The following is a 26,884-nucleotide window of genomic DNA, read 5'->3' on the forward strand; positions in this document are numbered from 1 at the left end:
TAGTGGTTCACACCTCAGGAGACAATGGGGCCCGCATACTTAATGAGCCATTCATTCAGGTGTGTCACCTATAGCCACAAGAAAGAATGCAAGAGCAATATATATATTCTACCAAATTGGTTCACAGTTGGAAGCATGTCAATTTTTTTTTTTTTTTTTTTTTTTCACAAATTTTGCTTGCAAATTGTATAATATCCAAGGAAAACATGTCTAGTAATTGTGCAGTTAATTCTCATACTGTATTTTCAGTTTTGGAATATGTATCCTCTCCCCAAATTTGTCAATAATAAAACACAATAAAAATTATTTAAAGAAAAGGCTTATATTTACCTTTTAAAATGTGTTTACATCTACCTTGTAAATATATTTTTTTTTATTAAAAAGGTTACAATTACAACAACAATTGAAGTGTAATCTTTCTTTGTAAAAACTAAAGTATACATTTTATCATACATATTTCAAAGTTAAGGATTCATTACTTCGAATATAGCCTACATTGACAAAACATACTATATTTAACATATTAGCAAAAATTGGCAAACAAAAGCTTATTTGAGGTGGCAGATATTTTACAGTAAAAATGTGTAATCTATCCAAAACTAATCAACGTAATGTTGTCTTTCATTTGTCTGTAACATAGGTCTTTCGTTTTTATTATAAGGAATATAGCTTATAGGCTACAAATACATTTTATTTCAACATATTTCAGTCGATTTTTACTCAGTATAGCAAAATAGTTTGCTAAAAGCAGATCATTCATTCACACACAGAAACGCAATTCAAATTTAAACTGTCTTTTTGTGAGTTGTGGTAAACAGCGCATCTCTGCGTTCATTCATTCACACAGAAACGTGATTTACTTGAGAATGAAAAAAAACTTACTACAGTATTCCATCCGTTGCTCCTCGAAATACCAGCACTTCTGAGGTACGTTTTCCATTATTATTATTCCTCACAGCGCTGCGAGACAGTGTAGACAGTGTTTCCTCGAGCTGATATGGGGGCGTTCACAGTTTGTATGGGATCGTCTCAGTCATTTGCGTTTGAATAGCGCGCGCTCTCCGTGGGCGGGGCCGATTAAAACGTAATGAGCTGAGATGAGCTCGACTGGAATCGCTCTCTTTTAATACAGATTTCACAAGATGAGAATATTTGTTTTTTATATAAATTACTTCATTTAAAAGAAGAGAATTCAAGCTTCATGCCTGTGTGTCTGAATGCCTGTTTGACTGAGTATTCGCTGAGTTATTGTTCATTTTCGGACGCGTTTCAGAATGGACTTCACTGGCAGAGAGAAGGCAGAACTCGCTTCGTGTTTATTTTTCTTTATTTGGAAAAAAGCACAACACTTTGTTTTTATTGTGAGTATACACAAAAATAATACACATTTAACAGAATCGATTGATGTATGAAACTCCTATGGAAAATCAAAGTCAACAGAGTATTTATGAGTTTCTTTTACACTGATAAAAAAAAAAAGCGAGCTGGTATCGCCGGCGATACAGCCGACCTCAGGGGACCAAGTCCTAGGGGGTTTCCAGGAGAGTATTACCAATGAACAAGTTTTAGGGAGTTTCCAGGAGGAGATCTTTAAAAAGAGCTGGAATGACATGTCCAGTCAGACGCTGATTCATCAAGGACGGCCTCTCCGGTGTTAGATGCCTCATGAAGTTAGAAGCTTGTAAATTATTTGGTTTTGAGTTACTTTTATTTTTATTTTATATATAAGTGCCTTTTATGTAAACTAGTTAACTTGTATTTAATAATAAAATAGAAATAATTGAAATTAAGAAGCTCGCCTGCCATAAGTCTCTGTTTTACAAAAGATTGAGCTGAACTGACCACGGAGAAGTCTTCTGTGATATTGTGAGTATGGAAATTCAAATGCTTATTATTTAGGACAGATTTGACTTACTTTACCTAACCTGAGAATAATTAAAATAAGGTTAAATGTGTTTAAAATTAGACACACCATAAAACAATATTAGGGCTGTCAGTTAAACGCCGGTGTTATACCGGGCGTTAACGCAAACCCATTTTAACGGCGTCAATTTTTTTATCGCGCGATTAACGCCTAGCAAACTTTGTTTTTGTTTTTTGTTTTTTTTTCACATGCTGTTGCAACAACTAGTAACGTTAGTAAAACTACAACACCACACCGGATCTAGCTAGACCGGAAACTAAACAACAGGCACGCCGCACACACTTGGGCTTGCGAGCCGGCCAAAGAGTGGACGAGAAGCCGCGTCTAGGACAACTTGTATCGCACATCGGACGCGCACTTTCTCGGTTTATGGCCAGCAATAAAAACGCCGAATGGCGCACACTCATAGTATGGCAAGCCGTTTTAACATTTAATCATTTAAACCGACTAGTCTCTATTTTCATGCTACTACCCAGCTAACACAGTACGTTGTGACGTCATTTGGTCAGCGTGACATTACTTTATGACAACGTTGTGAGGACGTCGTGGTAAAGTTCCATTTTTTTAGAATCTTAGCTAACGTTCCAGAAACGTTGTGGGCACGTCCTCAAAAGACGTCGCTAGTTTATCCCATGGAGAACGTTGTGAGGACGTCGTGGTAAAGTTCCATTTTTTTTTAATCTTGGCTAACGTTCCAGAAACGTTGTGGGCACGTCCTCAAAAGACGTCGCTAGTTTATCCCATCGAGAACGTTGTAGAGACGTGGTCCACTGGTCACCAGATAACTTAATAAAATCTTTGATGAATTAAGTAAATGTTCCATATAATATCCAAATGGCATATTATCACTAGGATAATATTTGTAATGCATTTATTTATATAATTGAAATTATCTGGAAAGTTATCTGGTGACCAGTGGACCACGTCTTTACAACGTTCTCCATGGGATAAACTAGCGACGTCTTTTGAGGACGTGCCCACAACGTTTCTGGAACGTTAGGCAAGATTCTAAAAAAATTGAACTTTACCACGACGTCCTCACAACCTTGTCATAAATATAAACGTTTGTATATAATTATTATTATTATTATCATTTGTATTATTATTAAGGAGGTTGGGTGTTCGTAAAAACAACAATTAAAAAAATCTTCAAACTGAACTTCAAACTTGAAGAACTTAAAAATGAGTTTTAAATTCATGAGATTTGTATTTAAGTAATGTGTTAATTCTACATATTTATTTATGTAAATGCTGCGTGACTGACGTGTTTTATGAGCGTGCGGGCTGAACATTTGAGTAGCTTTCAAACCCTGGAGCGGCGCAGAGTTGCCATGGAAACGGCGCCGCAACAAAACGGATATCAGCAAAGCTCCCTCTCTTGCTGTTGTTTTCACTGCTTTCAGGTGAGTTTAGTCTCTAAAATCACACACATAATATACACAACTGTTCCTGACACTTTTCTTACGTGTTATTACATCTGTTGAATATTTAGGTTACTTTGTAGAAATGGTTTAGTGTCTTCGAAAAAGTCCGTTAGCATCTCAACCGTTTTCAGAAGAGAGGCTAACCTAAGCTCTTATTTACAAAAGTTTGGGCTTATAATCACATCTTTGTGTAGATAAGAGGTTATGATGTGCACCTGAATGTGTGATTGGAAGTTGATTAATTTATTTAACTGATATAACATAAATGTAGCAGCTGTGTGCTGTTAATCGATGACGTCACTTACACTGAGCTAAAATTGTCTGAAACTAGTTTAGATGCGTTTTGATCTTTCACGGTAAAGAAATATTGATACATGTTATGTTATTTTAGCAGCGACAAAATAACCCCTCTACAACAGAGGGGAAGCTCTACGATTTCAACATTTCTTAAGGAAGTTGCTGACAGAGAAGTGGGAAACACAGGGAGAACTGAGGAAGCTTAAGTTATTAAATAACTTCATATCCATTTTCCCCCACCATATTTTTACCTATATTACTGACTCATTTATTTGATTAAAAATACAGTAAAACAATAATATTGTGAAATAATATTAACATTTAAAATAACATATGTGAATATATTGTAAAATGCAATTTATTCCTGTGATCAAAGCTGAATTTTCAGCATCCAGTCTTCAGTGTCACATGATCCTTCAGAAATCATTATAATATGATGATTTGATGCTCAATGACTTTTTCTGATTATTATCTAATATGTTGAAAACAGTTATGCTGCTTCTTGTTTTTGTGTACACAATTCAAATGTTAGGGGTCAGTAAGATTTTGGAAAACAATAATGGCAAGAATGGATTAAATTGATAAAAAGTGACAGTAAAGACTTTTATAATGTTATAAGATTTAACTTTAAAACTTTTCTTTGAACTTTATATTGATCAAAGAATCCTGAAAAGGGCATCATGGTTTACACAAAAATCTTAAGCAGCTCAACTGTTTTCAACACTGATAATAATCATAAATGTTTCTTGAGCATCAAATCATCATATCAGAATGATTTCTGAAGGATCATGTGACACTGAAGACTGGAGTAATGATGCTGAAAATTCAGCTTTGATCACAGGAATAAATTATATTTTAAAATACATTAAAATAGAAAACAGCTATTTTACATTTTAATGATAGTCACAATATTACTGTTTTTACTGTATTTTCGAAAAACTGCATTATATTAGCAACATTAATAAAGTACTCCTCTGTTTTAGCTGCCTAAGAAGGACGATGAGGTGACAGTGCAGCTCGGGATAAGGAAGAGGAGGAGGAGGAGGAATACGTAAGTTAGACAATTTTCTTATTCCTTTATAACAAAAAACTATAAACCTGACTACAGTAGTATGGTACATTTTATTTTTATTTTCCAGCAATATATAGAGAGAGACCATCCTCCTCTCCTTGCCTCAGAAGACCCTGCCCTCCACTGGTGGGGTAAGAAAGAGACTCTTCCTCTTCTCCCACAGCTCTCCATCATCTCCTTCTGCCTCCTCAACACTGTCTGAAAGAGCGGTTTCCACAGCTGGGACACAGTCATCATGCTCATTTTCTTGAACAAAAAACTCTTTATGTATATTTTGGTGGGCGAAATAATACAGGAGAAATGCTAGAAATCTATATTGTTCCTTTTACATATCTTTACTCTTTATGAGCAATATTTGTATTTTATTTGTTAGCTTCAGAGAAGCTCAAGGACTAGGCTATAGATCTTTGGTAATTGTCGCATTTTGTTCAGGTTTAGCTACTGGTAGTGAAGCACATCACCACCAGACATTTGTAGCAGGAGCCTCATAGGACACTACAGGAAACAACTGAACCTATTTCTGCAAATAAAATTAATAATAAAGAAAATGCTGAATCTTTTCATTTCTTTTTTTAAAGGTCTTTATTGTTTATCCGCCAAATTATAGAGAGTAGTATCAATAAGAATATCAAACACTTTTTTTTTTTTTCAGTAAAAAGAATAAAACATTTTAATAGTTGGTTACATTATTCATTGATTATGTTTTTTGATTAATTAATTGATGTTACATTTCTGTACTCATTACTTGTTAACATGGTTAAAAAATCGTTAATGTTCAAAATTTATTGGCTTAGTTTGTACAAAGAAACACACTGAATAAATGCTGATTAATAAATTAATGCAGTGTGGTTTTGGGCCATTTTCTATTTAGAATTTAATACAAGTTTGTATTGGTTTCCATTACATATCTGTATTGATCCCTAAACGTATTAACAGAAAACAATACACAATTCCCTATTAGAATGTATAAGGTTTTACAGCAGAGAATGAAATGTTTGAGTTTATCAGTTCTATGTGGATTTCAATGTTATGGATCAAGCACATCTTAATTCCCAGGACTAAAGGTGAGAAGTATATTAAAAATAAATGCGGACGTGGTATTTTGGTCGTTAGGAAGTACCTGCCACGTTCCAGCGACGTGCCACTATAACGTCGCCACGACGAATACAGGAATCACAAAGTTACGTTGCTGGAACGTTATGTGGCACGTCGCAACGACTAATATGGTCCTTTGGTGTTACGTCCTCGCAACGTGCCAGTTTGGTCATAAAGACGTACTCATCACGTTCTTGCGACGTACCACTATAACGTCGCCACGACGATTATGGGAATCACAAAGTTACGTCACTGGAACGTTATGTGGCACGTCGCTACGACGAATATGGTCCGGTCCGGTTACGTCTTCACAACGTAACTGTGTTAGCTGGGTAGTACTTATTTTTTAGATACTATATCTATTCCATTAAGTACTAGTACTTATTCATTAGCTACTAGTGTCTATTCTTTAGGTACTAGTGCCTATTCTTTAGATACTAGTACTTATTCATTAGATACTACTAGTACTTATTCATTAGATACTAGTACCTATTAAATAGATACCAGTACTTATTCATTAGATACTAGTACCTATTAAATAGATACTAGTACTTATTCATTAGATACTAGTACTTATTCCAATAGTGACTAGTAACTATTCTTTTGTTACTAGTAACAAATTTTTTTTTTGCCATTGACTTCTATGGGGATCTGTCATTCAGATATCAACTATTCAGTTCTGACTAGTATGTATTCCAATTGTGACTAGTACATATATATTAGATACTAGTAGTTATTTATTAGGTACTAGTACTTATTTTTTAGATACTAGTACCTATTACTAGATACTAGTATGTATTCAATAAATACTAGTACTAAGTCATTAGATACTAGTACCTCTTAAATAGATACTACCTATTAAATAGATACTAGTACTTATTCATTAGATACTAGTACTTATTCAATAGATACTAGTACTTATTCATTAGATACTACTTATTCATTAGATACTAGTACCTATTAATTAGATACTAGTACTTATTCAACTAGTAACTATTTATTAGATACTAGTATTTATTCCAATTGTTACTAGTAAGATTTTTTATTTTACTAGTAAGATTTTTAATTGAACTCTCCAGTGGCCGTTCTGACTAGTCATAACATAAGATGAGTAAAAAAGCAGTTGTGACTAGTAAAATAAAAAATCTTACTAGTAATATTCGGAATAAATACTAGTATCTAATAAATAGGTACTAGTATCTATTGAATAAGTACTAGTAGCTAATTTATAAGTACTAGTATCTAATGAATAAGTACTAGTATCTAATGAATAAGTACTAGTATCTATTGAATAAAATACTAGTATCTAATGAATAAGTACTAGTATCTATTTAATCGGTACTAGTATCTATTTAATAGCAGGCTTGGGAGGGTTACTTTAAAAATGTATTCCGTTACAGTTACAAATTACTTCATAAAAAAAGTATTCAGTAACGTAATCCAAGTACTATAATATGAAAGTAATATAACTGATTACTTTGGGATTACTTCAAGGTCACGTATATAAATAAAGTCAAGCAAGAAGAAATATTATTAAACATTTTTTTTTTTTTTTATTATTAAGAATTTGGTCCAGTGTACAATATTTGCTAAATATACACACATGCCTGAATATATATTTATGTAAAGGGCTATACAGACATCTAGTGGCTAATGTATGGTATTACAGATTATTTTGTTTTATTTTTAACTAATTTTTAACTAAAAAATAAAAACACAACATTTTACATTTTTACACAATCTACATATTAGTTTATTTTAAAATAGGCCTACATGTTGACTAAAGCCGTGATCTTTCTTAATTTACCTGACTGAACTTGGACCGTTGGCAGTGGGAGTTCCCCTACGTTACCTAGACAGCGAACATCCCGTTACGTGAGAAGAGATTAAGAAAGGACATTTTGGGTACTAAAAAAGCTACTCTCCTAATTTCTACAAAATAGCAGCGGAATTTCCATGAATTAAAAGCGATTTTACCCGCAGATTGTTTCTACTAGCAGTGATTCAATCTGCGTCTGGAGGAGATTGTAGAAAGCTGCTATTTGCACATGCACCAGCGCGTGGCACACGTGAGTCATTACTGGCAACAGAACCAGGAACTAATGTATAATCAAGCAGCGCTTAATATAGTGTTATTATGCCAAAATACTTATTTATTTAGTTTTAAATGAAACCATTGTAATCCTGAAAGTATTCCCCCTTTTTTCAAAATGTAACTATAATCTGATTACTATGTTTTTTTACGTAACTGTAACGGATTACAGTTACTGGATTTTTGTATCCTGATTACATATCGCCGTTACATGTATTCCGTTACTCCCCAACCCTGTTTAATAGGTACTAGTATCTAATGACTTAGTAGGCCTACTAGTGTTTATTGAATACATACTAGTATCTAGTAATAGTTACTAGTATCTAAAAAATAAGTACTAGTACCTAATAAATAACTACTAGTATCTAATATATATGTACTAGTCACAATTGGAATACATACTAGTCAGAACTGAATAGTTGATATCTGAATGACAGATCCCCATAGAATTCAATGGCAAAAAAATAATAATTTGTTACTAGTAACAAAAGAATAGTTACTAGTCACTATTGAAATAAGTACTAGTATCTATTTAATAGGTACTAGTATCTAATTAATAAGTAGCCTACTAGTAGAATGAAAATAGAGACTAGTAGGTTTTAAGGATTAAATAGGTGTGTTCGACATCGGCTGCGGCTGGATGTAACCGATCGGCGAGAGTAGCCGCGTGCAGGCGGGGAGGAGCTGCAAACGGAGACGTGAAGTCGGACACTTTCTGGTTCCCGTAGTGACCGCTCACGTGGTGTTCGCGTACTTTACCACAGCTGCAGTGAAATAAATGTAATATTGGCCAAATAATACACAGATGTTTCAGAGACATTTTCATTCAATATGCCTACTTTATGTACTGCTTCATACAGCGTCTGTTTGAACAAGAATAAAGTTCAACATAAGCTACTATCAATGAAGTGGAGTCTACGTTTTTTAAGCAGTTTTAATTTGATAAACATGACACAATATAACATGACAACGACATGAAAAGAGTGTTCACTGTTATAATAAACTGATTTGAGAGCTTAGAGGAACTAAAGGTGTTCGAATAAACACGAAACACACATGATCGTTGTCATGCGGTGAATCCGGCCAATTGTGGAACAGCTGTGTCGTCATCAGCCCTCCTGCAGCCCAGTGCAGCCGCTCTTGAGAAGCTGCGCTGGCTGAGTTCTCCGGCTACTCTCGAATTGCTCTCGCGGTACTTTGGCATACGTCACAGTCACGTGTCGTCGGCGCTGTATCAAGTCGGACAAAATTTCTAACCGGCATGCACTGCTTTAAGTCAGCCGCCGATCGGTCTGCGCAGAGCTGCATGAAGTCGAACAAGCCTATTGAAAGCTCACTCAACTGGAAGGATGGGGGTGCACCCAAACACTACGGGTGTTTTTCTCTTCTCCGTAAATAAATCTTGAAGCAGAGCTACAGCAAGCGTTTCTCGCCGGTGGAAATCCATTAGCCACTAAAACTTCTTTGTCATTGTGGAGAGCACAGTGCTTGGTTGCATAGCAACGACAGACGCCACAGGAAAATCCGACCGAATTTTACTATTAATAATAAAAGATAAGCTAAAGTGCATTGTAAATGTCAGTAATTTTTTTTTTTTATAAAAAATGATTTAAAGTCTGAAATATGTGAGGTTTATCTTTTTATAAAAAAACTTTTTTGTCAAAACTTTACTTGATCTTGTACATGTTAGTATATAACATGTTGCAGGACACTTTAAAATCTGGCTATCATTTTTAATGGTATTATTTTAATGTTTATGTTTAAAAAAAGTGCATATTGATGCTAATTTTATTTGTTATTTGCTGGTTTTCGACATTGTGTAGTATTAGTACTTTTTGAACAGTACTCTGTGATAACCGTGGTCATTTTTGTCACTATAATCATTGAAATGAAATGTTCATGCCATTTCATCTCTAGTTATGATCAACTATGATCAACTAAAATCAACTAATTATGTGTTTTTTACAGTATAATATGCATTGTACAACTTTCTATAAAAAAAAAAAAAAAAATATATATCTGATTCTGATTCTGACACACGGTGTTGGGTGTGGAAGGTTACTAATGTGATTGTTTTATCTGTAAATTAAATTAATGTTTTTTTCAATTACTTAATTCATTGAAATAAAATGAATTCTTTGATTAAAATTTTTTTGGGGGGCAATGCCAAAGGCATTTGTAGGTCTTAAATTTCAAACTTTATGGTCTTAAAATGTCTTAAAAAGGTCTTAAATTTGACTTGCTGAAACCTGCAAGAACCCTGTTCTCAATAACCACTGTAAGCTGATAAAAAAGTAGACTACATCTCCGTTAATGTAATCTACATTAAATAAAAGGTATAATGTATGTCTCAGTCAAAATGATTGTCTTTACCATTCAGAGACATCTTGATGTAGACGTCCTTCCGTCGACTCTACATTTTCCCTTTCCAGCTCAGGTTCAGAGTCTGGCTCGTGCATATACGGTTGAATTCTGTAGGTCGCGGCCAGGTCGGGTTCATTCACAACTTGCGCCATGATGTCATTTTGGAATGATATGCTGAAGTTACCTGCGGTGTCAACCCCCCTCCTTCCTGCCACCAATCAACGCGCCCCTCATTTGCATTATTAAAATGACCGTCCACGACAGCCAAAATATCGCATCAGATCTCAAATATCGAAACGCTCTGTGTTTATTTTTTTTCCACTTTTCTTTTTTAGAAGGGCCTGAAAGACTATAATAGAGCGTGGGTATCCAAGGTAATACTAGGTTATGACTCCTTTAAGTGTAAAAACAGCAACTAATCTGTTTACAGAATTATTCAGTTAGTAGCACAATTCACTATCAAAGTATCTGATTATTCTGCTGTTTTACTTCATGCTGTTTAAGGCGAATCCTGCGACCCAGACCAGATGTAACAGAACCCGTCTGTAAAAAAATTAAATATGACAAGTCTATGAATAAACCACAAGAATTTGATGAAAGCACGTATCCTGACATCAGGTAAAATAATATATTAAAACAAAATAGCCTATTTTTATGGCTCTATACATGTACCTCTTGTATTTATATTCTGTTGTATTGATTTTACAGCAATGACTCTAATCATGCTGAAGTCCTCAACACATTTAGATCAAATCTGAGGAAAAGGTTTCAGAGTCTGTATGAGGGAACAGCACAGTGGGGAAGACCAACACTCCTGAATGAGATTTACACAGAGCTCTACATCACAGAGAGTGAGAGTGGAGAGATCAGTAATGAACATGAGGTGAGACAGATTGAGACACAATCCAGAAGAGCAGCAACAGAGGACACACCGATCAAATGCAGTGACATCTTTAAACCTTTACCTGGACAAGACAAACCCATCAGAACTGTGCTGACAAAGGGAGTCGCTGGCATTGGAAAAACAGTCTCTGTGCAGAAGTTCATCCTGGACTGGGCTGAAGTGAAAGAGAATCAGGACGTCCAGCTCATATTTCCTCTTCCTTTCAGAGAGATCAATCTGATGAAGGACAAAACACTCAGTCTTTCAGATCTTCTTCATGTCTTTTTCCCTGAAACAAAAGAAATTGAAACATCCAGTGACAAATATAAAGTGTTGTTCATCTTTGATGGTCTGGATGAGTGTCGTCTTCCCTTAAACTTCCACAACAATGAGATTCTACGGGATCAGACCAAAGAGACCTCAGTGGACGTGCTGCTGACGAACCTCATTGTGGGGAATCTGCTTTCCTCTGCTCTCATCTGGATCACCTCCAGACCAGCAGCAGCCGATCTCGTCCCCTCTGAGTGTGTCCATCGAGTGACAGAGGTACGAGGCTTCAATGATCCACAGAAGGAGGAATACTTCAGGAAGAGAATCAGTGATCAGAGTCTGGCCAATACAATCTTCACACACCTGAAGTCATCAAGGAGCCTCTACATCATGTGCCACATCCCAGTGTTCTGCTGGATCTCAGCCACTGTTCTGGAGAAGATGTTGAGCGAAGCAGAGACTGGAGAGATTCCCAAGACTCTCACTCAAATGTACACACACTTCCTGATCCTTCAGACCAACATCAAACATGAGAAGGACTATGAGAAGAATGTGACCGATGAAGACATGATCCTCAAACTGGGGAAACTGGCTTTTCAGCAGCTTGTGAAAGGCAATGTGATCTTCTATGAGGAAGACCTGAGAGAGTGTGACATTGATGTGACAGAAGCATCCGTTTACTCAGGATTGTGCACTCAGATCTTCAGAGAGGAGTCTGGATGGTATCAGGGGAAAGTCTTCTGCTTTGTTCATCTGAGTGTTCAGGAACATCTAGCGGCTCTATATGTGCATCTCTCCTGTACAAACTTCAGCATAAATGTGTTTGACCCGATCACCAAACAGAGCTTGCGGTCTAAAGTTAAGGACAGTTCTCAACTCAGTTCACCAGAAGAACATGTGTCATTAACTGAGCTGCATCAGAGATCTTTGAATAAGGCTCTACTGAGTAAAAATGGACATCTGGACCTTTTCCTGCGGTTTCTTCTGGGTCTGTCTGTGGAGTCTAATCAGATTCTCCTACAAGGACTAATGACTCTGCCAAGAAGTAGATCTGACAGCAATGAGGAAACAGTTGTGTACATCAAGAAGAAGATCAAGAACATTCACTCTCCAGAGAAATCCATTAATCTGTTCCACTGTCTGAATGAACTGGGTGATCATTCACTAGTGGAGGAAATACAACAGCATCTGAAATCTGGAACATTGGCTGAAGTCAAACTCTCTTGTTCTCACTGGTCAGCTTTAGTCTTTGTCTTGTTAACATTAGAGCAAGTGATGGATGTGTTTGAGCTGAATAAATTTGTTGCAAAAGAAAATATTACAGATAAAGTTCTTCGGAAACTGCTTCCTGTGATTAAAGAATCCAGATCAGCACAGTAAGTGACAGATTATCTTTTAAAACATTTTACAGAGAGAGTGCTGGCCCTCATGCTGGAGGATCTATGATTTTCTGTTAGTACTGACCCATGTTTTTAATGACTTGAGAGGGGAATAGTGATGCAACCTATAACCAGAGTCTTTCTACTAGTTTTGATTTGAGACCATACTGCTCTGTGGTTTAACATTTTAAATCAAAGAAATTAAGACAGCCATGAATATCAGAATTGTAATATTATTGTTGTTCTGTAAAATTAAATAATTATTATTTATCAGTATTACTGATATAAAAAGACGGGGCATACCTAGAGAAGTCATTTAAATATATCATTATATTAAATATATAATGAAATAATCAGTTCACACATATGATATTTATAAATAAAATAATTAAACAACGAGGAAAATGAAGGCCCTGGAACCACTGTGCAATGTTACAGGTTACTGAAAGTCCCTTGCATTTGCAGCAAGAGGCTTTTTAAACTCTGTTTACTGTTACTGTGTTAAATGTATTGTTTTCATCTCTCTATAGTTTGAATGATTGTAATATCACAGATGAAGGTTGTGTCACTCTGGCTTCAGCTCTAAAATCAAACCCCTCACAACTGAGAGATCTGGATCTATCTGAGAATAAACTAGGAGATTCTGGTGTGAAGCATCTATCTGATGGACTGAAGGATCCTCATTGTAAACTGCAGAAACTGAAGTAAGATCTTCTTTTTGATGTTTTTTTGTGACTTTCATAAACAAAAAAACATGAAAATGAATTCTTATGAATATTTTCTGGTTATAAAACAAATTAAATTAAAAATCAATATTGAAAATTGGATTTAATATCATGATATTTGATATATCTGAATACAAGATCATTTGAGAAAAAGTAAACGTAATAAAATAATTTATAAAAACTCAACAAAGTGTGTGTCACAGTCATAATTTACACTACCGTTCAAACGTTGGGGGTCAGTAATATGGAAGCTTATCGGTAGCAAATTTCAATTTGAGATTAGGGATGCTCATTTCGATAAATTTTCCCGACCGACAACCGCCGCTCCTTAATCGATTATTAACCGTTAACTGATAAGATTATAATATTGAATTGGCTTTAAATACAAATAAAATTGACGCGTATCTGTGACCCTTAAAAAAAAAAAAAAAAAAAATTATCAAAGGGTTTATTTTAACATGCAAAGTGCAAACAGCAGCATACAGAACAGATCAACAACAGAACATGGATTCAGTTTAAATTTTCACGCACCTGCAGCATTTCTGACAGTGAGAGAAAAACAGAATAAAATAATACAAATAAAAAACAAAATAGGCCTACACTAAATATATATTTTTTAAACTTAAATAATTAACTAATTAAGATGACAAAAAGAAAACACTGAATCTGTTTGAACAAAGCTTTCAAAAACCTGCAATTTTTTTCCGTTAGACTAAGATGTTTCGTTAAATAAAAATAGCAGCCCTACCTCAACACCTTGTCTAATTTTTATTTTAAAAAAGCAACATATCAACGTGATGTGGGGTCAGTCTGGAGCGCAGCCTGTTGACAGTTAGGCCCCATCCACACTACTGCGTTTTCGTTTAGAAACGGAGAATTAAAACGAATACGATCTCCGTCCACACTTGCGTATTAGAATTGATCTCCGTCCACATAAAAACGACTGAAAACGCGGATCACGTGAACATTCACCAACACTGGGCATGCGCGTGCCGGTGTAAACCTAGAGACTTTCAAACGTAAAAATGTATTAATATGTATTTGTGTCAAAATGACATATAAACATCTTTTCCTATTCTATTTTCCCTTGAAACCCTTCCAACATGCTTGCGTGTCGCATGAAAAATAGGCGTCGGTTCTATTTCTAGCATGCACGCGTTTTCCGCGAGAGCCGCGGCAGTTTCTTACTGTAAGAAACTGTTCCAGCGGGTGGAGTTTACTGGTACTGAATATTACCTCTGTATACTCCATGACTGATGACACCCAATCATAGAGCCGAGCGTGAGCCTCTGCGTCATCGTTTCTAAAGTCCTCCGTTTTGACCCGTCTTCACTAAAACGCCCTCCGGAGATTCAAAACGCGAAACGGTGTCGGCAGCGTTTCTAAACTTCTCCGTTTCAGGTCTTCGTTTTTGCCGTTTTAGTCTGGACGGGAGGTGCAAACGTAGTAAAAGGTCTCCGTTTCTAAACGAAAACGCAGTAGTGTGGATGGGCCACACCCGCGGCAGAAAACACTTTCTCCGATGGGACAGATGTCCCGGGAATACACAGATACATACCTGCAAACTTGTCGCTTTTCGGCGACAATCGCCGTTTTCTTGGTCAATTGGGTCATTTACGTGAATCGCGTAGAACCGGAGAGTTTTTGTTTGGGGTATTTTGAAATTGCAAAATACATTTGAAATCTCGTTATTTCAAATGTAGGCGCATTGCGCGTGGTGAGCGCGCTCATAATCCGCCGGCGCAACCACAACATTGTCCAACATCAAATGGCAAACATAATGCAAGCGGAACGAAACTGCTCGTTATTGTGTGGTTGACGGACCGTTTATCAGTTTGGACCAAAGCAGCGCGAGCCGATCTTGATCATGCGACACTGTTACTACACAGCGCTAATAAGAGATCCAGCAAAGAAAGCATTTTAATTCGCAACAGAAGTAACGTTAATAACATCGCTGCGAGATCTAGTGACAAACATTCACATTTCTCCGTTATTAACGAATCAAAAAGCGCTGACGTGGAAACCAGGAAGAAACATTGTGGCATGAAACTATCCAGTGTCCACAGATCTGCAACATTCACCATGGATTTACTGTAGTAACACTCACTGCAACCATAGAAGTTTGGCAGGAATAGTGGCTATAATGCCTTCAAGTAACATTACGTCGGTTTTATTTTGACATTATGAATACAATTGCTGCCCTCAAATGTTAATCATTCTGAACTAAAATAAACCTTTGTTTATAACTACTACAATATTTTTTCCAAGGAGCTGTTCTGTTTTATATGCTCCTAAGAAGAGTCAATTATAGCTCCAGAATTGCTCAAAGTAAAAAAAAAAAATCATACTTTATGATGTTAGTTTTAATAATAATAAAAAAAAGAATAAAAAAATTAAATCAAGGAAATTTCTCTGGCATTTCTTTCTTTTTGCTGTATCAAAAATGTACCAAACCGAACCGTGACACAAGTGTATCGTATCGAACCGTGAATTTTGTGAACCGTTATTGGCAACCGTGTTAATCTCTTGTTGCATGGGATACGCTGCATACCTGGTAAACAGTAATTTCTATTCTTACTCCGTGAGTTAATAAATATAAGCTATATAGTAGGCTATTTTATTTTTAAACCATGCAGCAAAAAAAAAAAAAAAGAAGCTTAAAAAAAAAACGTTTTAAACCGTTTAACTGATAGTATTAATCAGTCAAAATTTTTACTTTCGGTTAACGGTCAATATGAGCATCCCTATTTGAGATGTAATATGCAAAATGACAATGCAATATGTAAAATGGCAATGCATTTCTGTATTTAAATTTTAATTTTCCAATACATTTGTGCAACATTTGGTGCAAAATGAAAATTAAATTATATAATTTACATTTGCCATTTCATACACTAGTTTTAATATGTAAATTGAATACATATTTTTACACTTTATAGACCTTATGCGCCAGAGAAACAAGGGCGCCGCCATCTTTAGAATATTGTCTTTGAACTTCCGTTTTTGTGGTCGCTCTGTATATTCCTATGGCATTGCTGTGCAGGAATAATTAGCTTTTGAAGTGGATTTACTTAATATAAAGTTAACAAAAGTTAACGAAAGTTATCATGAGGATTGTAATGTTTAAACCAGATGTCTTAACAAATGTCAGTAGACCGGGAATATTTTAAAACGAGCCGTTCATTCATAAATACGCAAGATCACTGTGAAAATAAAACCGGTAGTCAAAAGACAACGAGCGCAGCGCTGAAAAGGGGCGTGGCTACATAAGGTCTATAAGTTGCAAAATTAAAATGTATTACAGAAATGATTAGATATGTTTAACATGTTCAAGCAAAAACTGTAGCAAAATTGTAATTTAAATGTAATTTTTTTCTTAATTGCATTTACACTCACAGTTAAGACACTTGCGATTGCATTTCCATTAAGTGTAAATGTAAATGTAAATGTAAGTGTCCCGCAATGAATGTAGCAAAATTCAATGTGCAATTTGAAAATGCATTCTGAGCCGATCATGTGCCCGCCCCGCCCTGTCAATCACTGCGTGAAGTTGGCCCCGCCCCCAACCCAATGCAAAACGTCGGCAAAATAGGCTCAATCGTTTTTACTTCGTTTGTGCTGTAATATTTGTTTGTTTGTGCTGCTTCTGTTTTTTAGATAGTAAAATAATATTTATAGGTCATTCTGATGTCACCCAGGCATCACATGCTCCAAATAAATAAATACAAATAAATAAATAAACAAATACATTTTGAAATATTAGACCGAATTATAGATGATGACGTCACCAGCCCCCCGACCTGCTCCACATTCACCGAAAATAGTCTCATATGTTTGTGCTAATTTGCGCCGATAAATGTTTATTTTGTGCTGCTTCGGTTTCTTAAATATTAAAATAATATTTATTGGTCATTCTGAGGTCACTCAGCCCCCCTACTGCTCCACATTCACCCAAAATATTCTTGTTTGTTTGTGCGATCGTTTGTGCCGGTTAAAGTTTCGTGTGCTGCTTCGTTGTTTAAAATTAGACTTATAGCCGATAACATCACCAGCCCTCGACCTGCTCCACATTCACCCAAAAAAGGCTAGATCGATGAATTTGACCCGTCAGATTCCGTGATCCTGTGTATTAATACCTGATCAATATGCTTTATAAAATAGAAAGGGGATTCGCATGTCTTCCTCATATCAACACAGTCCAGCATCAGACAACAGCAGCTCAGCATAATGTTGACGCCTGATAAGGCAGAACATTCTCCCATATGGAAGTAGAATAATGTCAAATGTTTTTGAAATAAAAAGCCTGTTGAATTGCACTACTTGAAAAAAAATAGGCATTGCATTAACCATGCTTGCATTTTAATGCATTGTATTTTTAGTGCTTACATTTTTATGGGCTGAAATTCAACATGGTTGAATATTTAAGCTGTGAATATTTCAATTAAAAACATTTCAAACACCTTTTCATTATTAAAAATTCAATAATCCATATTCACCTTTCATATTTCACTTCCAAAATATTCAAACTGTTTAAAAATACAGCCAATAATATTCAACAGGCAATTTTCGGTCCATTTTATTTCGCTTTGCAAATTCGCTTCCACAAATTCAGTGGTTCAAATTCGACAGTAAATTCAACATTGACGTCCAGGAACTGCAGGAAAAGCAGTAGATTGCCGAGCATACTCTCCATCTGCTGTTAGTCGACCTCACCAGCAGATGGTGCAAAAGCGCGTGTTGAAGACCAGCAACAGTTAGAACAAGTAATTCATTCATAAAACTCATTTACAGCAATGTAAGTGTATTTGTGATTATTATGACGGCTGTTTTATGTTAAATTCAGTGTCTTCACGGTTACTTTTCCTGTGTAGCCTACATGCATCTTTCTCTACCGTGAACGAGATTATAATGTTATTCCCCGATGCGGATATAGATCCAATGTTACATTTTTGAGGTTGACATATATTTCTCTTGGTTGTTTAGTTGCCTTAACTTTATATTGTGGCGATGTGCTGCATGCAGGCTATTAGGGTTTCCCTCAATACTTAAGGATTCCCCTGCTGGACATATACAACGCTTAACTAGCTTAATGGACTACAGTGATGTAAAAGACCAAACTCGCAGGCAAGCAGATGGACTCAGAATAACGCGCAAAGCTTAAAGGGATAGTTCACTTTGAAATAAAATTTTGGTTTCGCAGTAGCCAAGGCGACATCTACTGTATATATCTATACCCGCCCGCGCTCTCAGATCATTTGGACGTGGCTGAGTTCAAGAGGTAAAAACGATATAAAAACTGTTCGTTTTCTCACACAAACCGCTCGTTTCGTGTCTTAGGCCATCAATGTGTACTTACGATGGGGAATTGTTTAATTTGGACGACGGGGAATTGTTTTAATTTGGACTCTGTGCATGCTGTTTGAGACAAGTGACCATCGACCTGCATTATATGACTGACAGACAAGAACGGTTTGACCTAAAAATATCAAAATTGAAACTACTGCGGAAAAAAAGACACCTACATCTTGGATGCCCTTGAGGTAAGCTAAAACATACCAAAATTTAATTTCAAAGTGAACTATCCCTTTAATGCTGAGCGTTTCCCAGTGATACAGATGGCTTGATGTTGGACATTCGCACATTTAGGGACCGTCTCTAAAGTGTACACGACTTTGGTATACACGTTTCTAACTCCGATAGCATTTGAATAGAACGACTTACAGTCATAAAACCAACTGTAAAGTGTTCATTTAGTGTCAGGCATAATGCGCACCCTTTGGATTTTTGATATTTATTCAAATAAATAAGTTTGCTATTGAAGTTAGAAACGTGTATGCCAATGTTGTATGCAACTTTAGAGACGGTCCCTAAATGTGCGAATGTCCAATGTCAAGCCAATTTTTACATTTAGTCATTTAGCAGAAGCTTTTATCCAAAGCGATTTACAGTTAAACTAACAATAGGAGGACAATATGCAAGTGCTGTGACAGTTTAAGCTAATGCAATACACGTATGCATACTATATGTATGTGTTGATTTTATGCCAGTATATCACGAAACGCTCAGCATGAAACTTTGCGCGTTAAGTTCATATTCTGAGTCCATCTTCTTGCCTGTAGCCTATATAATAGCCTACAGCCTACTTCCCTAATAAGGTGTAAGATTGGTCTTTCATATCACTATCAACGGAAGGGGAATCCTTGAGTATGAGGTATTGAGGGAAACCGATTATAATCCTGTTCATGGTAGAGAAAGCTGATGACATGTAGAATACACAGGGAAAGTAACAATGAAGTTATTGAATGAAACATAAACACAGCTTTTGTGTGTTTATCATCTTTTCCGCATATACTGACACAGATAATCATTTTCATTTTATGAATGAATGTCTTCGTCAACAACAAGCGCTTTTGCACCATCTGATGGTGAGGTAGACTAACAGCAGATGGAGAGTATGCTCGGCAATCTACTGCTTTTCCTGCAGTTCCTGGACGTCAATGTTGAATTTACTGTCGAATTTGAACCACTGAATTTGTGGAAGCGAATTTGCAAAGCGAAATAAAATGGACCGAAAATTGCCTGTTGAATATTATTGGTTGTATTTTTAAACAGTTTGAATATTTTGGAAGTGAAATATGAAAGGTGAATATGGATTATTGAATTTTTAATAATGAAAAGGTGTTTGAAATGTTTTTAATTGAAATATTCACAGCTTAAATATTCAACCATGTTGAATTTCAGCCCATAAAAATGTAAGCACTAAAAATACAATGCATTAAAATGCAAGCATGGTTAATGCAATGCCTATTTTTTTTCAAGTAGTGCAATTCAACAGGCTTTTTATTTCAAAAACATTTGACATTATTCTACTTCCATACTCCCAGACCCAGACGGTCCAACATCATACTCGTTCTACCACCTGCAGACGCGTAATAATCTTCGGAAACACTACCATTTCTCTACCCTGGTAATCCAGAGTTTTCGCGAGAGCACAAGTTGAATTTGCTCAGCGAGTTACTCTGGTGTCGAATAATGATGCCCATTAAATATGCCCCTCGATCTGAGCTGCACCAATCACATCGGGTTATCTGATATAGGCGGGCCAGAGGTGAGCTAAACAGATGACCACAGCGCTGTGACGTCGAAGTCATTAGTAAACATTGCAAGATGGCTATGGATGAACACCAGTTGTTTGAAACGGCTTTGGCCGCTACAATGAACGAGTTAGACTTGGCTTTTTATCTAAAGCAGGAACAGAAGACGCCGCTCGAATCGTTCCTTTGCAAGAAGGGTGTTTTTGCTGTTTTGCCGACCGGATACGGTAAGAGGGTGTTTCTCAAAACCAAGAATGCAAAGAACGGACTTGTGTTCTTGGGGAGAACGCTCTTGCTAGTTGTTCTTGGAAGAATGAACTCACAAGGTGATGAGCACACAGAACGCTGCTGACAGTTTGAGACGATGTGTTCTTGCTGGTATTGCACAATAATACCCCCGCACAGATGCCGTCTGCAGTACCCAAACATAACGAGAATTATTGAGGATAACAGCCAGGCTTCATTGCCCAAGCCTACCCTCAGCTCAAGGGATTACTCAACAACTGTACACTACAATGTAATGTATATTCATAACAATAAAGCAACGCTTATGGAGATTCTCACTTCCGAAAACGTTTGAGCACATTTTCGATTCGCCATAAATTTTCGTAAAAATGCCAATATTTGAAATCTACACAGTTGATTTCTCGTATCAAATGTTCTCAGAAGTGAATTTAGTGATGAAATAGCGTACGAAATTGTAGAAAAACGACTAACTGTATTGACCTGCCTCTCCTTCCTCGAATGCCGAAATGAATGCTGGGATATTTCTGCCGTCAAGTTCACACAAGTTACCAACCGATGCATCCTCGGTAAAATGGGCGTGTCAAGAACACTTCCGGGATTTTTAACCGTTCTTGCCAAAATGCAAACTTGTGTATTGGGACAGTACTTGGGCCACAAAAGATGACGTTTCACAAGAACACAAGTACAGACAAGAACACAGATTGAGAAAGGCCCAGAGTATAATCTACCAGTTAGCTCCGCTGGTGGCTGGGGTTTATTGTTGTGATTGGTCGTAGCGTTGCGTGCAGTGAGATTTTCAAATGCACGCTTGGTGCCGCCCCTCGAGCTGGGCGATTTTCATTAGTCAACGCCAGACCATTATCTTTTAGATTTAGGTCTGGATTTCCAGGCTACCATTTCTCTGTCCACGCTCCACTTCATCTGCTAGTGAATGTAACGCTCGTATCAGCTCTACCACCGCCGTGTTTCCTTCCAACACCTCAAAATACGCACCATAGCGCATGTTTACCTGTTGCCGAGCCGTGATCGGCTTAGAATGCATTTTCAAATTGCACATTGAATTTTGCACCAAACATTGCACAAATGTATTGGAAAATTAAAATTAAAATACAGAAATGCATTGCCATTTTATATATTGCATTGTCATTTTGCATATTACAAAATTGAAATTTGCTACCCATAAGCTTCCATACTGTAATGTTTTTATTTAGTAATGATGCATTAAATGAATGTGAAGAAATGTATAATGTCACAAATTTCTATTTCAAATAAGTGCTGTTCTTTTGAATTTTCTATTCATAAAATAATCCTGGAAGAAATGTATCAGTTTCCACAAAAATATGAAGCAGCACAACTTTGATAATAATCAGAAATGTTTCTTGAGCAGTAAATCATCATATTATACTGATTTCTGAAGGATCATGTGACACTGAAGACTGGAGTAATGATGCTGAAAATACAGCTCTGATCACAGGAAACATTTGAACATATAATACAATAGAAAACAGTTAATTTTATATTTGAAAAAAATATATAACACAATATTTGACTATTTTTGATCAAATAAATGCATCCTTGTTGAGAATAATACCCCTAGTTTCACAGACCAGGCTTAAGCCTAGTTAAGCTTAGCCATGTTTGAGCTGTTTTAACTGAAAGCAACTTGCACTGACAGATCTTTAAATATGTCAGTGCCATTGTTTTGTCACACAAGTAATTTTTTAAGGCATGATTAAAAATAAGCTACTTAAATGTCCTTTTTTGAAGTAAGGCCTAATCATTGTTTTATCTAAGTCCTGTCTGTAAAACCAGAGCCTTAGACTTCGTGTTAAAAACATAAAACACCAAACTTTTAAAAGGTAGTGTATGTAAAAATGTATGTAAATAATTGTCAGTAATACATTTTGATATAGTTTTGAAAGTAAAAAAAAACAAACACATTATGTAATACAGAATGTAGTACATTTTTTAATTATAGTTTATTATTGACCTTCAAATAACAGATAGTAATTGTTTTGAAATCTGCTAGTTTTAATAAAAAGAAACCCCATAAACATAAAAGTGTCAAAGAAATACCTAATAATAGTAATTTACATTTACCAGTAATAAACTATTGATTGTAAAACATGGAATTAACAAAGATTCTGTCATAGGCTAGTACCTTTGTGACAGTTCTGTAAAAACAAAAGTACTTGACATACTTTGTGACAGTTTAAGTCTGTAGGTTCAGAGAGTGAAAAATGTCTGTTGTTTGTAGGTTGTGTCAGTGTGGCGTCACAGAGGAAGGTTGTGCTGCTCTGACTTCAGCTCTGAGATCAAATCCCTCACACCTGAGAGATCTGGATCTTTCTCAGAATAAAATCGGAGACGGAGTGATTGCTCTCTCTGCTGGACTGGAGGATCCTCACTGCAGATTAGAGAAACTGAAGTACAATGATCTGACTGACATGAGATTCACTGGTGTTTATAATTAAGTTGTTGCTAAACAGTGTGTTTGTTCTCTACAGGTTGAGTAACTGTGGCGTCACAGATGAAGGTTGTGCTGCTCTGACTTCAGCTCTGAGATCAAATCCTGAACACCTGCGAGATCTGGATCTGTCTAATAATAATCTAGATCGAATCAGAATCTCTTCTCTACAGTGTACACTGGAAAAACTGAAAAATCAGCCGTGAGTCAGATAAATGTTTTTAAAAGGGGGCTATATTATAGAAGTCAAAAACTCTTGTTACTAGCAACACCGGTGGCTGTTAATTGAACTGCAGCCAGCAACTTATTGCTTGTGCTCTTGCTCGTGAACACACTCCATAGAGATGAAAAAACAGTGACGGAAAGTGATTCACTGACATCACATCGTATGTTCAAATGTAAAGCAAATACATTATGCTTCAGCTGTAATTATAAATTACATTAATATGAATTTAATTCTGCTTATTTTGATGAGACTGGCCTGCAAGAATATAAGTTATTTTATTTTTAAACAGATTTTAGTTAGTTGTTTACTGGTATTTATAAGCTTTTGGTTGAGTTCATGTTTGTAGATTATATTTCCTAATGTGATTTGACAGCAGTAATGCCTCATACTCATATGTGTCTGTCTGTGTGTTTTATTGTAGGACTCTCAGTGTTTAGACGTCAGTTCAGTTTCCTCAGGATCAGCTGATGGTGAATAAAGAGCCGCTACACTACAGAGACTGAAGACTCAGAGACACACAGCGATTCCTTACGGAACAAAAATATTTGGGAATATACTGCAAAATATAATACAATATATTACATAATACATTTTCATGATGTATTATAGTGCTAGTGCTTATTCAGTATACTACAATATATACTATTATAGCCATACATGCATTGACCATTATAATAAATACATATAAAATATTTATAAATTAAGACAAAAATAGCATTACACGTAATATTCACAAAGTTTTATCCTTTATTTTGTACATATTGCACATACATGTTCCCATATAAATGTAAATGTATATACACACATTCACGGAACGAGTTACTACAGATTTTAGATGAATGCTTTTCTTCTGACTGTTAAAGCAGAGCAAATATTAAAATTAAGTGTTATTTAATGTGTTTTTCTCAATATTAAAATATAGGGAGATTTGTTAGTGTTTTAATGTTCTATTATTTTGGAATTTAAAAGGTTTTCTGGTATGTGTGAGTTTTCGGGGTTACCATTGTGCTGAAGAGTAGGGCCTGTGGTTCGGTTGACGATTTGCTGAACATTAAGATTATAATTGCTATATTTTGAAAGTAATGGCTGTGTATTCCTCAGCACAGTGATAGTCTCTTGGCTAAATACTTCAGTACATGCAGATGTGCTTTTATTAACTAGCTTGAAAATATGAAGCATTTATAATGTAAAGAAAAAAAAGAAATGAACCCCTCTGATTGGCCATCACACTCATAAACTCAACAGAAATGTGTGCAATTGGTTATAATGCTTAACGCTGCATGACTTCTGATGGACCGCAGTTAGGTTTAGGGTTAGGGATCGAATGAACGTTAAGTATTGTAGTTTGTTTAACCCTCTATGGCATGGTGTTGTCCTCAGGCAACAAACTACCTTTTTGGACCTCACACCGCCCCTTTAATTTTTTTTAGGATTTATTTTTATTTTTATAATATCACCTGAAATGTCTGTCCAATCAAATGAGGGGCTAAAGTGGTTGTGGCCTTTTGTTTGGGGGTGGGGTAGTCCTTTCTTGAAGCAAAGTCGCATGGGACACAGTGCCACCAATTGGTAAGATCAATTTCACTTTTTAACATGTTTAAATTTAAATAACTAACTTTATATATAAAAAAATATATGTATGTGCATCAGTATGTAAAGAAGTATGTTTGATTGTTTAAAGACATATTTTGATTTTATTTATATACTAAAACTGTACTGAACTGTTTTTTTGTTCGGTGCCTCTGGGCAACATTGTGCAGTTAAAATTAGGACCACATGGTGCATTCAAGTCCTCCTGGGAAGCTCTGTGAATGCATATTATATGCAATTTATGTTTGTTTTTTGTTTTTCATTATTATTATTATTATTATTATTATTATGTTGCCACAGAGAAAGATGGAAAATGTAGTTTGGTCACTCAAGCCTATCATCTCATAATCTGGCTAAATGAGTAGTGTTTTCTGGCAAACTTTATCTCTCTTCTTTATTATCAGTACACATAATGTGTACACATTACATTGAACAGTCAGCATTTTTCATGATCAATGTTTTTACTATCTACTGATACTTACAGGAAATGGACACAAGAAAATTTTACGGGCGGAAGGAACATGATAGAGCAGTTAGGGTCATTCCTGTGACAGTGAGGACAGTGAGCTTGAGAAGAGTGACAATGAGGACAGTGAGGTTGAGGAGAGTCAGGAAGACTGGATCCCTGAATCAGGTTTGAGAGGCAGTTTGGAGGTAAGGGGTCAGCCAGGGGTCAGTCAGCAAAGTAACGTGTGTGCGTGTTTGTTTGCATGCATGTCATTGTATGATGAAGGAAATCAGAGTATGCTTTGTCAAAAAGAGAAGCACTGATTCAAACAATATCCAATAAATCACACAAACACACATTCACACACACATACACACAGTCATTTGGATGTTAATATGTTTATATGAAATGTAAGAAACATTTATACATGAGGTGCTGTAATTAGTAGTAGTTTGTTTATCTGATTGTTCATTGTTTTTTTGATTGGTTGGAACCATTTGTTATTGATGCTTGTCAAAATAAAACGTGTTCTAATGAATACAGTACATGTTTTCCTTATTCCACTTAATCATCTGATCATTGTTCACAGGTGTTCCTTGTCTTGTAATTAGTCTATGTATTTAAGCCCTCATGTTTGCCCTGTGTCTTTGTCTAGTATTGAATGTTTTGAGTTTTGGATGTTTGTCCTGGTTCTTGTCCTTGTTTTCAGTTTCGAGTTTCATGCTTGTTTTATGTTTGATCATGTTTTAAGTAAAGTTGCTTTTGGGTTCTCAACCAGTTTGCCTCCAGTGAATCATTCGTTACAATAAGGTTCTTCTGCATTCTGAGCGGTTTTGAGACATTGAGCTTCAAAGATTTTGCATTCCATATAGCAATAATTATATGGTGAATAAGTCTCTTTCAAACATGAATATGACAGAGACCCTAAATGTACAATATCAAAATCCTCTCAAATTTGTAAATGGGGATTTTTGGAACCGGTCGAATGCAGATACAACCTTATAATTCAAAAAAATCATTTGATTATAAGGTCCTATCTTGCGAAACATTAATTGAAGCAATCATTTTTAAGAAACACAAAGTTTACTTATAATTTGTTTTTAAAACATAAAATTAGTGTTGTAAAAAAGTTAAATCTAATGCTTTCTATGACATTTATTTGAATATGACATTTAATGACATTTATAGTTAAGCATAAAAGGCTGTGCTAAATATTTTGTCCAGTGCAGATGGTAATTTTAGATATGAATATGGTGGATAATTAAACACATTATTGCAAGTATTAAGT

The 26,884-nt window shown here is 35.8% G+C and overlaps 1 protein-coding gene and 1 long non-coding RNA gene across 3 annotated transcripts; one reads left to right on the forward strand and one right to left on the reverse strand.

Annotated features, from left to right (window-relative positions):
- Nucleotides 1-2,679: 2,679 nt before the first annotated feature.
- Nucleotides 2,680-26,134, forward strand: LOC309506249 (NACHT, LRR and PYD domains-containing protein 3-like). 2 transcript variants are annotated; one of them, XM_082180001.1, is made up of 8 exons: nt 2,680-3,327; nt 4,629-4,696; nt 4,785-6,144; nt 9,003-10,886; nt 10,977-12,797; nt 13,331-13,504; nt 23,373-23,534; nt 23,980-26,134. In XM_082180001.1, exons 4-8 carry the CDS (start codon nt 10,840-10,842, stop codon nt 23,993-23,995), a joined length of 2,220 nt encoding a protein of 739 aa, XP_082036127.1. In that variant the 5' UTR covers nt 2,680-3,327; nt 4,629-4,696; nt 4,785-6,144; nt 9,003-10,839; the 3' UTR covers nt 23,996-26,134. The 2 variants fall into 2 exon arrangements, with proteins under 2 accessions (XP_082036127.1, XP_082036126.1); XM_082180000.1 differs by lacking the exons at nt 2,680-3,327; nt 4,629-4,696 and adding an exon at nt 23,123-23,293 and having other exon boundaries at nt 5,152-6,144.
- On the reverse strand, nt 15,798-16,944 carry LOC309506548. Its single transcript, XR_014208858.1, has 2 exons — nt 16,828-16,944; nt 15,798-16,466 (listed from the first exon to the last, which is right to left on the reverse strand). It is a non-coding gene; the product is annotated as an uncharacterized lncRNA (long non-coding RNA).
- Nucleotides 26,135-26,884: the final 750 nt, after the last annotated feature.

This window comes from Leuciscus leuciscus, assembly GCF_965113295.1.
Source record: "Leuciscus leuciscus genome assembly, chromosome: 9".
Classification (NCBI taxonomy): Eukaryota; Metazoa; Chordata; class Actinopteri; order Cypriniformes; family Leuciscidae; genus Leuciscus; species Leuciscus leuciscus.

Coding starts and splice junctions, on each gene's coding strand:
- LOC309506249 (XM_082180000.1), top strand. CDS start 10,840: ATGAATAAACCACAAGAATTTGATGAAAGCACGTATCCTGACATCAG. Junction 13,505..23,122: donor TGTAAACTGCAGAAACTGAA/GTAAGATCTTCT, acceptor TGTTGTTTGTAG/GTTGTGTCAGTGTGGCGTCA. Junction 23,294..23,372: donor TGCAGATTAGAGAAACTGAA/GTACAATGATCT, acceptor TGTTCTCTACAG/GTTGAGTAACTGTGGCGTCA.